Source organism: Alosa alosa, chromosome 1 (genome assembly GCF_017589495.1).
Source record: "Alosa alosa isolate M-15738 ecotype Scorff River chromosome 1, AALO_Geno_1.1, whole genome shotgun sequence".
Taxonomy (NCBI): Eukaryota; Metazoa; Chordata; class Actinopteri; order Clupeiformes; family Clupeidae; genus Alosa; species Alosa alosa.
Window position 1 is genome coordinate 27,963,444 of NC_063189.1, and position 13,548 is coordinate 27,976,991.

The 13,548-nt window shown below is 39.1% G+C and overlaps 1 protein-coding gene across 1 annotated transcript in view; it reads left to right on the forward strand.

The window, feature by feature from the left end:
• Positions 1-13,548, forward strand: part of LOC125298306 (collagen alpha-4(IV) chain-like) — a 37,117-nt gene that overhangs the window by 3,586 nt on the left and 19,983 nt on the right. The window contains exons 3-13 of the mRNA XM_048249040.1: positions 2,202-2,244; positions 4,582-4,653; positions 5,593-5,727; positions 6,073-6,117; positions 9,239-9,355; positions 11,016-11,081; positions 11,348-11,383; positions 12,230-12,292; positions 12,560-12,595; positions 13,074-13,115; positions 13,223-13,306. Coding sequence (XP_048104997.1) covers positions 2,202-2,244; positions 4,582-4,653; positions 5,593-5,727; positions 6,073-6,117; positions 9,239-9,355; positions 11,016-11,081; positions 11,348-11,383; positions 12,230-12,292; positions 12,560-12,595; positions 13,074-13,115; positions 13,223-13,306 — 739 coding nt within the window. The remainder of the gene's footprint in view (positions 1-2,201; positions 2,245-4,581; positions 4,654-5,592; positions 5,728-6,072; positions 6,118-9,238; positions 9,356-11,015; positions 11,082-11,347; positions 11,384-12,229; positions 12,293-12,559; positions 12,596-13,073; positions 13,116-13,222; positions 13,307-13,548) is intronic.

Genomic DNA, 13,548 nt, shown 5'->3' on the forward strand with positions numbered 1-13,548 from the left:
CCTGACATCCTCTGGGGGTATGCCAAGTTACATTTAGTGACTGTACACCCATGTAGGTGGTGGTGTTGAGCTGAGGATAGGAACTACAAGGCAGGACTGTCTCACAGACACACATTCATGCACACACACACACACACACACACCAGAGCCGGACAGTAACGGAGTACATTTACTTGAGTACAGTACTTGAGTACAATTTTGAGGGATCTGTACTTTACTCGAGTATCATTTTTGGGGAGTACTCATGACTTTACTCAAGTACATTTGAGAGGCAAATATTGTACTCTTTACTCTGCTACATTTCTATCCATAACCGTGAGTACCCGTTACTTCTTCTAAAAAAAGAAATCTCGGAAACCCTCAATTTGTTGTTTCCCTCTCAAATGTGATTGGATTGTGCAGACACTACTGATTGGGACAGCCTATCAGCAATCACCTTCAGCTTTCCGCCAAAGTCAACTCCATGGTCAAATTTAGATAAGAGACGAAACAATGTACAAAACAATGGATGAAGACGCAGCAGGTCCATCCCAGGAATGTGCCAATCTTAATCTCGCCAGACTATTTCAATTTTCTGAACAAGTAATGATAGTTTTCGCTTCGAGTGTTTCAATTACAAAATAGTATTTTGTATTTGAAATACATATTATAAATACATGTATTAGAAATACTGCCCATCCCTGGCAACATGTAAAAAGATGAAAATGACTTGACTTTACTTTCAATTCCTTTTACATTCTCCAAGGTATTAACATTAACATTTTTCTTAACTCCATGTACTGACGTTTCTGTACATAAATGTAAGCACTGTGGCAGTAGTAATACAATATTTAGAATTATACCATGGTCTAGGTTGAAAAGGGTGTCGTTTAAAAAGTGATATACTACACCTATGAAGTAGATCTGGTAAAAAATAGTTTAATCGGCGTTCCATATCAATGCTTATGAATGGTAACTATAACAACGATAGTAGGACGGCGGTTGAGCCTGGAGGCAGGCTTCGCAACAATGGAATCAACTGCAAACAGCTGAAAAAACGATTTTAGCTCTAAAACTCATTTAGTATTAATGATTGATTTCATATTTATTTATTTCGTAAGTGACCATGGTATAAACGGGATAATGCCCTTCGATGCGTCCATTATCAGAAATAAATGGACTTCGCGTCGGACGGTTCACGCCTCCGCGTCGTCCATTTATTTCTGATAATGGACACCTCGTCGGGCATTATCCCTTACATATAGGCTACTCTTGTACTCTTGATACTCAAGTACTTTTAAAAACAAGTACTTCAGTACTTTTACTTAAGTAGACATCTGACTGTTCTTTTACTTGTACTTGAGTAAAATTTTGCAAGGGGTATCTGTACTTTTACTCAAGTAATGAAGCTGTGTACTCTGTCCGCCTCTGACACACACACACATCCACACACACAGATCCCCACATACACAAACACACAAACACACACTCACACACACGCATGCACACATACACACAGGCACACACACACAAGCACACACATACAAGCATACACAAAAGTGGCAAGAGTAGTGGCACTATGTGGTACATCTAGTTGTTTTTATGCTTATTGTTTTGTCTTTGGTGATAAATAGATGATACCTAATTCAGAATTAAACACATATATTAGTTGTGCCTAACTATGAATATGACTTGTCTGCAATGAACTTACCTGAACAGTTTTCCTGTCTGTTAAGTTTAAAGAGCACCCATTAGACTGAAATGTGTGCAGTGTACTGTGGCCTACAGCTGCTATTCTCAACACAGAATACTTACTGATTATGTTGTGTGTGTGGTAGCTTTTACAATATATTATACAGTATACTGTATGTCCTGTTTTACCGCACCCTAACTTTTCTTTCTATCAAAAGAGTAGCTTCTTTTTCAAGAGCACTGCATAAATCAACTGAATAAACCTGGTAGTCTATTGAATGAGGGTATGGCTATGCCAGAATAAAGACCAGTCAGACCAGTTTATTGGTAATTTTTCCCCAGTTAATTTTATTTCACCAAATTGCACTTGCACTGGTGTCACTGGCTGTAAGTTACTATGCTGCAGACTGAGCAGCACATCTGGACATGGGTCAGCCATTCAGGCCTGAGAGCAGCATTCCTTTAGGTGGAGGTGACGGATGCTTGTGCCAGGAGGAACTGCTGGATTTTTACAGTGTATGTCATTCCAGGTGCATCATACTGCTCTTCGCCCCCAGCCTGGAAGTCAAGGCGGTAAGCTGCTGTTTGCTTGTCTCTAACAACTTGCCAAGGGCCTTAATTTGTAGTGTGTGTGTGTAAACACTCTGGTTTGTTTGTATGAGCATGTTATAGTCTTTTGAAGCTGGGGACATGACTTTACCTCACCTGCATGTTGCAGTGGGATAACTATATGTGTTACATACTTGTACACTTAGCTTAGAACTCAGACATGTGGAGAATCTGAATCTCAAAGCACCCAGGTCTGTATCTTTGTAGGGAAAGGAGGTTGCACTCACCCCACCCAGCCTTGAACCTGGGTCTATACCTACTGTACCTGGCAAAGATATCTGTAACATTAATATATTTGCATGTGGTGTGTTACAAATAGGAAGATAAACAATTAATCTTATTGCCATATTAAACAGTAACATGGAAAGTATAGTATTTTATATGTTTTGTCAGGTTAAGAAATGTACTACTCTGAGTAGTTTTTGGTCAGTTTGAAGTAGCTTCACAGCCCAGATCCCAAGATTCAGATTTCTTGAAAATTGAAAAAAGTTGCTACTTTTTGAGGTATGCTTTTATTAGCAAACTAAATATGTTATAATCGTCATATTTATTTTGATGGTATATGGTCAGTTGACGGACAAATAAACATGTCTGTCATTCCCACCATACATCCAGGATATGCACTATGCAGTTCTGTGTCACCAGTTGGCTTGTTGGCAAGTTGGCAGTGTTAATGGTATTTGCAAGGTTTTGCGTTGCATGGTGTTGCTTTTATTGGGCCTAACGTACATTCGTAACCTAGGTGAAGATGCCTCAGTATGTTAAAGCAGAGAACGAGTGTTATCTTTTGCCTTACTGTCAGCTATAATTATGGGGCTGAATGAAATATAAGGTCTGTCCATTGTGTTTTATTTTCCAAATATTATTCCAGGTGTCGGTTCACAGATTATTCCATTAAATATTATTCTTAGGTGTATATACAGTAGGAATTTGTAGGTTCTTAAATACTAAAATAGGTGTATATATGAATGTTAATTGTCATGAACATATTTATCTCCATTTGCAATATTATTAACACAACTATAAGATTATGGAATCTTGCCCAAATAGAATGCTTGTGTAAAATGTCTGACCTGCAATGTACAGTGACCCTCCTTACAAATATTTACAGATGTATGGATGTTTGGGTGCATGTTGTTTCTAGAATAAAAGAACTCATTTGACCTCACTGATAGAGTCCACCTGAGGTTATGGCCTTATGGCTGTGCAGAAAGAGGAGTCTTACCCAAACAGTCAAGACAGATAAGATACTGTTTAGGCCTGGCCAGCATAGCAAAGGCCCACAAAATCACTCTTTAGCCCCTTACTGTTTATCCTGTGATCTTGACATCAACTATGCAAATGTTTATGCTAACATGAAATCGGCCTGCACTGGTTTGACCATACACTATGCATCTTTCTTATGTCTTCCTTTCAGCAAGGAGAAGCATAAAATGTGTTAATGTTTCCATGTGTAATAACTTAAATTATCTTATATATACTGTATAATTTCTGCATCATGTTATTGGACTCTAAGGAGCTCTCAAAATTCTCTGTTATCCAACTCAGAACTTCTCTGCATTGCAAACCATATTACTTAAATTAGCAGGAAAGCAGGACACTGCTGCATAGAATTTGAATAATCACCCAGTTCCTTTTTTCATGTTCATGTTTTCTTCATGTTCTTTTTTTATGTGTTCTTTAAAATAACAGTCGACATTTTTCACAGACAGGTAGTAACATAAAGATAAGTGTATATTCTCTTCACAGCAGGACACTTTGAGTGAAAGCATACCTACTGTAGAGCTTCTTGGAAGGTGATGCCAATGCCACCTCTGTATCTTTCACAACTGACCTAATTTTGGGAGGCAATGCCTATGAAAGGAAGAAAGTTCTCATGGTAGCAGAGTGTGAGTCTGAAGAATTGAAAGTAAAGCTATTTGCAGGTGGCCCAAGGCAGGGGTAGGATGACCTCCAGAGTGGAGATGTTTAGTAAACCATAGCACAGTGTTTATTACGCCTACGCAGGACCACGGTGACCAGAGGCCAGGGAATGTGGCTGGGCACTGTCAAGGGTTCATCTTCCTCCATGCATGCGCACACACACCATTCTAATACACCAAGGTCAAGCTCACACTCAGACTGTCATACAAATACACATTTACAGTACAAAAACACACAAAAGACATTTAACATTTATAAACAAGTCCATTATTTCTACACATTGTTTCTCCTGTCCACACAATGACACTGTTATCTGGTCTGTATGCTGTAACAGTTACCAGTGTATCCATCCTCCTAGTTACACTTTCTGTTTTGCAGGGAGAGTTATCAGGACCGTGCGAAGGTAGAGACTGTTCTGTCTGCAAATGCCTGCCTGTGAAAGGAGCAAGGGTGAGACTCTGTTTCTCAAATTCGGTTGCATGCAGCTGTGGGACTTCTGCTCGGCTTTACTGGCAGACAACTCAGTCATAAAAAGCAACTCTAGAGTGGTGTTCATGACAACATTTGTTTAGTTAGCTAAATAATGAATAATAACAGTGTATGCCTGTTGACCAAATTCCCCTCAATATCCACATATTTGTATTTAATTTGAGAAACCTGTCATCCACATTCCACTCTGTCTAAAGTTTTTGATAATCTAACACTGGACAACTATTTCAAAACTCTACATTATGTGGTTTACAAGCACACACACCTGAGCACATCAGTTAACCCATCATGTAAAATGCTCTTCATACTTCACCCAAAAGTCACTCATGCTGCCATAACCGTAGTACAGTTTCCCCCAGAATTATTGGCACCTCTGCTAAAGTTGACTAAAAAGAGGAATATAAAATCATCTTTTAGAAATGTACCTTAATGCCTTAAGTAACAAAACATGAGGAAATATCCAACCTTTAAGGACACCAATTTTCTTTGTGAATGAATAATGTATCATAAATAAATAAATTCTTCCTTAAAATACAGGGGTCATATACCGAGCCCTGGAGGTGACATAAGTATTGGCACCCCTATGTTAAATTCCCATAGAGGCAGGCAGATTTTTATTTTTAAAGGCCAGTTTTTTCATGGATCCAGGATACTATGCATCCTGATAAAGTTCCCTTGGCCTTTTGAATTGAAATAGCCCCATATCATCACATACCCTTCACCATACCTAGAGATTGGCATGGTGTTATTTCAGTTAGCCTATTAGTTGGTTTGATGCTCATTGAGCTCAATGCAAATCAAACCAGCTAGCAAATAGGCTAACTGAAATAAAAACCTGCGAATTTTGAGCTACATTTGAGCCTGGAACACAGTGTGGTGATGCTTGTCCTGTGTCTGCAGGGAGTCCATGGAGCCCACGGACCGCAGGGGCCACGCGGGCCTAACGGGCCAGTCGGAGTGATTGGACGTCTCGGCCAAAAGGGCAAACGAGGATACGAGGGCCTGCCTGGGCCAGAGGGACTCAAGGGGGACAGGGTAATCATTGGTATTTTGTTCATGAGGGCAGCCTGCATGCACACAGCAGCCTTACTGGCTGACAATACATTGCATTTCATGGTTTACTTGAATTATGTAATGTAATAAAATGTAATGTAATGTAATGTAGATGTAATGGTGTTGAAGTTTAACTGTCTGTAAGTTTTAACTGAAGCTTGTGTGTATACAGTATATGCAAGTCTGTGCGTGCCTGCATGCGTGCGTGTGCAGGTGTGTGTGTGTGTAATGAGGGTATGATTGATATAAGGTCCTCTACAGTCTAAAACAGTGAATGTCTGTGGGGTTATTTCATGTGTGCAGATAATAATATATGTATATTTTTAGGGAGAGACCGGACCACCAGGTTTTGGCGGGCTAAAAGGATTACAAGTAAGTCTTGTTCTTTATTTAGGTTTTGGGTTTATTATTTTCATAAATTCAGAATACTTCAGATGAGAAATATGAAAGTATGCAATACAGTGCAGGGGGAGGCAGAAAGCCCAACAGGCTTATTTGGAGCCTCCACCAAAAATAACATTATATAATATTATGCAAAATTTTAATTAATCAAACAGCTGGCACATTCTCCTCTCCTCCTCAAGAGGAACATAGTCTAGATCAGTGTTTCTTAACTGGTGGGTCGGGACCAAAACCGTTCTGGGTCAGTCGCAGAGCTTGTGGTATAAAAAAAAAACACATATTTAAAATGCTTATCAGATCTAATATCAGAATTTACTTTAAAGCGCTTCTGCTTTAAAGTAAATGTTTATAAATCACTAAATGGAACGGGACCAAATTACCTAGCAGACATGCTTCAGCAATACACACCTTCCAGACCTCTCAGGATCAAAATCTTTGAAGAAAAGCATTCAATTCTATGTATTGGAAGAAGTTCTTTGCATCCCTATGAATTAATAATTAATTTATCAATATGACACTAGCGGGAGTGGTGATGTGCAAGGATATCGCCACTGTTGTAATTTGGTCATAGGTACATTACAATGTATCCATTCACAGAATTCGCGGAATTAGTAGAAAAAAGTCTTGAGTGGTGTTGTGCTGGGAAATTGCCACTCGTGATGACTGGCTTGCTGCGCCTTAGTGGTCGTGTGTAGATAATGCAAGCTTTTTGTTCATCTGTGTGAGGACTGCTGCAGATTCTAACTGCTACATACCTCACTGAACAGCATAAAAATAGAGGATCAATGTTGAAATATGTGAATAATAATTGTTATTATTACTTTAACTACTATTAATTCAGTGTAACTGGCTCTTAAATTCCAATTCAATTCTTGAATTTCACTTGCATTTCAATAGAGGTAGCAAACAGGAAGCAGAATTGCAATTCGAATTGTGCACAACCCTGCCATACACAACTGTAAACTAGAACAAAACTAAAGGTAACTTTAGGGGGTTGTTTAAAGTCCCAATTACAGTAAAGTCCTAATTAATATTGGCTGTTAGGTGTGAATGTTGTTGTATAGATAGGCTGTTGTTAGTATTATGTAGGCTACTTTTTAACTGATCAAAGCACAAGCCTAAAATCAAAACCCTTCTTGAATTTCCCCTGGGGATCAATAAAGTATCTATCTATCTATCTATCTATCTATCTATCTATCTATCTATCTATCTAAAATCAGGCTCTGATACAGAATAAGCTTTTGGCCCCCAAGGGCTATCCCTCCTCTGTGTTGCCAACCCCCCAGTTGTGTAAAATAATTTGTGCATGTGCAAAGAAATGTACTTGTAAAAATATTTTGTGCATCTGTGAAAAGGTTTTGTACATGCGTACATGCAAAAACTATTTGCAAATGCACAAAATGTCTCTGTGTACATGTAAATTTCATTGCTTCCTACTTTCTTGTGCAAGGCTGAAGTTACAAAAAGCAGGACCCAGGTGGCAAGACCCTAACAGGAGGAATGGCCACCTATAATCAGCCCTTCCAACAGTTCTGTTTCCGATAGGATAACTACATTAACACTAGGGGTGTAACGATTACCGGTATAATGGTAAACCGCGATAAAAATGTTGACGATAACAATGACCGTTTTCTTTTGAAATATCATAATTTTGACAGTTGATTACCTCGGTGTTGAAACCATGTGTTTAGTCCTTCCCAGCTTCATCCGAGCATGCCTTTGACATACAGTAGGCCTGGTACAATGAAACAAAACTGGTACCCTACTGATTCTGTTGTCTAATTGATGGTTTTAACTGCGATTCGGATTAGGCTACACCTGATTTTAAAAGATAGAACATTTTCACCGCAAAACCTGCACTGTATCATTTAGCCACTCTGCGCCTTTTATGTTTGCGTCCACATTAAATCCATTCCACTCACGTTATTAGGAGAACACAGTAGCCTAAAGTTTTATTTTGAACACTTACTTTGGTCTTACTCATTGGATCAAAATAACAGAAAGCCAAGTCATGGTAGGGTAAGTTAAGCTATAAGCACATAGCCAATTAAACATGAAAAAGTGAAAGGGACACTTTTTGAAACTATTTCAGCTTGTGTAGGCCTATCAGTGCTTTCTGAACATGTCACCAGTTTTGTGCTATGAAGCTGCGAATTTGATTAGCCTAGCTTAAAATAGTTTCCTGGCAGCAGCAGAAGGATAAATGAAGATACTAGCAGCCCCATATCTTCTTTAAGTAAACACTTTACTTATGTGAACATCTTTTCACAAGCTCAAAATATTAACAGCCTTGATTTGATACCAAAGGAAGTAGCTTCTATACAGAAAAATATGTGGGAGTCGTCAGAGTATAATTGAAGGGTTCAGATGCAAAAGCCTCTAAATGCCAAGCTATGTCAAAAATGAGACAAAGATGGTGAGGGGATGCTCTCCACACATAGTATACGCTAATCAAATAATTTAAATTCTAAACCCACTAAATACCACTCTCTTCCTGGTCTGAAATATCGATTTATAGGCAAAAACCTATAGGAGCCTGAATTTAAATGCTCATTTAAAAGAAAAGTGGTCAGACGGATTTAGAGGGTTTTGCATCTGAACTCTTCAATTTGTTGTTGCAGACTTATCTTAGTGAAGAAACACAGAAACACACACACACACACACACGCTCGTGCACTTACACAAATGCACACAGGTGCACATGGAACACTATGGTAGAGATATAGCAGTATATTATAAAGGCAGATATATACTTAATACAATACATTTAATAAAAAGTCCTTTTTGCGTGGAATCGTCAAGAAAATGGTCGGTTGCAATTTTAAACTTGTATAAACTTGACTTACGGTAAACACCCTAGCCTAGAAATCTAGACGCACCCTATGTAATTTGCAGCCAGGGTATAAATATCCAGCACCAGAATCAAAAGTGGTTGCTCTGAACACACAAGTCTGTTTTACATCAACGCCGTCATACTGCTAGTCACTGGACTCCATCAGCATAGGACAGAAATGTAATCTTTGAAAGTAAGTGTCTACCAAATACTACCTGGCTAATGTAATTTACTGCTCTTGTATAATATACCTCATAGGGTTTACCTGGAGAAGGAGGTCTACCTGGTGTGACAGGTGCGGATGGATGCAATGGGACAAGAGGACTGCCTGGTACCCCAGGACTCCCAGGAAGAGTTGGCTTCTTTGGCCCACGGGTAAGAAGAGAAGGAACAGACAAGTACCAGCCAGTGTAGAGATGCACCAGTTTGGCTTTTTCGGGCCCAATCAATAGCGATTCATGGCCAATTCTGAGTATCGATCCGATAGCAGTGTTTTATTAGTGTGTAACAAAAGTAGCCAACAAACTTAGAGCCAAATAACTGCTGTTCCACAGAATTGCAGCTGCTGGCTTGCAATACCTCAAAAACTGACCCATAGACTGTAGTTCCCTCGATGCCAAAATAGCTCTCCTTTTAGCAAAAGCATTGCTAATGCATTATATAGTATGTCCATATACTGTATCAACATAGAATAATATAGAATTGGGTTCAATGCAAGTTTTTGCCCATTGCTTGAACACTTGAACACTTTTTGCAAAACTTGGATCATTGTGTCAAAACTTTACACACAAGCACACAAGACACAACACTGGGAAATATACCATTGACATCTATGTCGAATTGAAACTCTGCTATCAAAACCTAACAATCCTTTGTCAAAATGTCACTCTGATGACAAAATGACACACTTGCCTCATATTAATGTATGTACTACTAGTGTACTTTATTTACTGTAAAACACTGCAGTCTTTCATTTTCACTGCTTTTATTCAGTTTATCAGTTAGCATTCTGTGAAGCTCAATGTAACACTTACAGTTTTTGTTGGGGTTTTTTTTTCAACAAAGGTTTTGACAAAAAACAAAAATGAAAGTACTGAAAGGTTACAAATGACATCAACTCAATACTGTACATCACAGTACTATGCTTTACACTACAGTACAGCACAGTAAATGCAGTAACACAAAAAAAAAAACAAAACACACTACTGTAAACCGGCTTAGATGTGGTGGACTCTCTGCCCAGCTTTCCTCATTGTCAGGCCATGATTTATCACATGATCCACCAAAGTTTCTCTAATATCATCTGCAATATTGTTCTGTGCATAGCCTCTTTGACCACTTCCTACTCCTCTCTCTCTTTGTCTTCCTCTTCCTCCATGTCTTGCTTTCCCTGCCTCCATGCTTGCAATGTTCTCAAAATGGCTGAACTGAGGCCTATTTGTAGCTGGCTGATTGGTGTTCAGTTTTGTAAGTACTGTAAGTATTTTCACATGTGTGTCAAAGTGTTTTCCATCACCCCATGTGTTTTGTATTTTGAATAGATGTGTTGTCCCAATGGTACCATTAGATTTAATATATGAACAAAGTGTCTTATGTCTGAAATAGTGTGTCGTGTGCAGGAGCAAGTGTGTTGCAGAAAGGTGCAAGTGTGTGGTTACAGTACACTGTGTTTAAGGTATAGTAACAAAAGCTTCAAGTTGTGTTACTTTGGTCTAAGCATGTGTCTATAGTGTTCAAGCAATGGGCAAAAACTGTAATCGGCCCTGTATATTGACCTCAATGTCTCTGATACTTTTAGCCCAATTGTCACCGATCTCGATCCCGCTATTTGAGTTGATAGTTGCAGTGTTTGCCTGTCTCAGCCTTTCTTTATGGCACTAAACCCACATGGTCAAGCCTGTAATGCTTAGATTTAGGGAAGAAGTCATCCCTGTTAAAATCCACTCCCTGCTAATTGATTTATCAACTATGAAATGTGATATCTGTCTAAAAGTCAGCGGTTATTGTCTGTTATTACATCTGTTGCTGTTTGCAGGGTCCTCCAGGAATAAAAGGAATGAAGGGAGAGCCCCAGCATGGTGGGACTGAACCAGGGTTTCCAGTATGTTCTCAACTCATAATCTACAAAAGTCCTATGGGTGCATGTGATTTCAGTTCTTCAAGGCATTTAAACCAATAGCAAGCATGGACCAGGAGATATGATTTTCTTTTCAAAACCTTTCTGATTGAAGTCTTTCAAAACTGGTCCATGCCTGGTCTAACATAGCTTCTGTTGAGACTTATTGTGCTCAAAGAGGGATTCCATTTTTTTAGTTTAATCTCTTTTTTGGAGGATTTATTTCTTCATCACTTCTCTTTTATTATCAGGGAGATCCTGGGCCCCCTGGTCTTCCTGGTTTACCTGTAAGTACACAACTACTGTGCAGAATAGTGCTCAGATGTGTATAATAGTACGTAAGACTTCACCTTACAGTGACATAATATGACTGTTGATTAAAAACAGACTTAAACATGACATAGAATGGGTGAACAGAGTATTTTACCTTCTTTTCTGATTTTAACATAGATAAATGCAATTGGGTCTGTCAAAAACATGTTCATGTGCTATTTCACAAACCTATTTACAACCCTATATTTAGGCTGGGGAATAAAATTGCCCATTTACTGTAAGCAGATATCTAGCGCCCCCTCGTGGTTATCTGGCACCCAGACAAATATTTTGTGGCCTTTACACTAATTGGCTGTCTGTCAGCCAAAGACTGTAGGCTCACAGTCTGTCTTTGACCAGATTCGCTCGTTTTTAGTGATTCATTTTTGAAGTTCGAGATTTACATATAAGGAAGGGAGACAACAGTGTGTTCCGTTTGTGGTAGTTTTGTGGCCAAGTCACAAACTCAGAAAACAGTTTTCCGTTTGTGGCAGTTTTGTGGCCCAAGTCACAAACTCAGAAAACAGTTTTCCGTTTGTGGTAGTTTTGTGGCCCAAGTCACAAACTCAGAAAACAGTTTTCCATTTGTGGTAGTTTTGTGGCCAAGTCACAAACTCAGAAAACAGTTTTCCGTTTGTGGTAGTTTTGTGGCCAAGTCACAAACTCAGAAAACAGTTTTCCATTCTATGTCATCTTTAAGTCATGTGATCTTTGCACCTACAGTACTGTACATCATGTTGTGTGTTCATTACACCCATGCCGTGATTTCTGCACTCATGACTATTTTCTGCATTGTTTGTGTTCCACCAATATCTACAAAGGGACCCAAAGGATTTAAAGGTTCTAAAGGGCTCTGGGGTCAGCCTGGTCCAGACGGAGAAGGAGTGAGACTTGTTTTCTTTCATGCAAAATGTTATCTCTGACATTGATTTGTTGCTGACTGTATCCACTCCATAAAGAATGGAGGTTTTAAATTAAGAGTAGGTTCAATCAGCTAAAGCACTCTGATACCAGTCTGTAATATGAATACTGTAACAGATAATATAGATCTAGATTTTGATTCGATTTTCAATAAAATTTTACCATTACCATAGAATTAGTCAATGTCCTTTATATAATCAATCAACACCTCTATCTCACCATCTCTACAGGGTGTTAATGGTAAGGATGGGGCCAATGGTGTAAAAGTAAGTAGTGGTTTGTATGTGTAAAAAACAATGTGTTGGGGGCCCCTGTGGCACATCTGGCTACAGTCACATCCCACACCATTTCTCTCTCTCGCTTCCTCTCAGTCTCTTCACTGTCTTGTCATAGTAAAGCAAAAAGCCCACAATATATACTTAAGCCATTGGTGTTGTGTTGTGTTGTGTTGTTGTGTTGTGTTGTGTTGTGTTGTGTTGTGTTGTGTTGTGTTGTGTGAAATGATGACCCTCAGCCCCTCTGTCCTTAGTTTTAAAGTCAGCACACCAACCACAACGAAATTGTCTGAATATCTGTTTAAAACATATACATAGTAACTCTATGATATGTAACAGTAATGCAGCACGTTTGACCTTCATACATTGTCAGCATTGTCAAAAATATACTACACCATACTGCATTTTTGTTTAACAAAATATCAGTTGTATACATTTAATGAAGCAGGTTTGTGCTGTGTTTTATTAGGGTGACACTGGAAGATCACTGCCGGGCGAGCCAGGAGATGAGGTGAGGGGCAAAAAGGGTTGATGGGAACTACAGTGCATATTCTATTGTTCAACACACCATGCTTCTGCCACCTTGCCCTGGGGTAATTGCGTATATCTGTCTTGTAGGGAGATGTGGGACAACCCGGACCGCCAGGACAACTTTTAGAGCTAGCTGAGCCTCCACTCGAATACTTCATCAAGGGTGCAAAGGTGACAAACACATCCAACCCAACCAAGACATGGCCAATCACACCCTACCCAACCAAATCATAGCCTTATTTAAAGTTTAGACAGAAATTTAGATATTGTTAGGAATAGTATAGTTACTTGATCTAAAAATGCAATTTACTAAATAACTTGACTCATCTTCACCGACCCCAACTAGATCGACGCATAACTTGGGCATTGTAATTGATGACCGACTTAACTTCTCTGAGCATGTAGCTTCAATT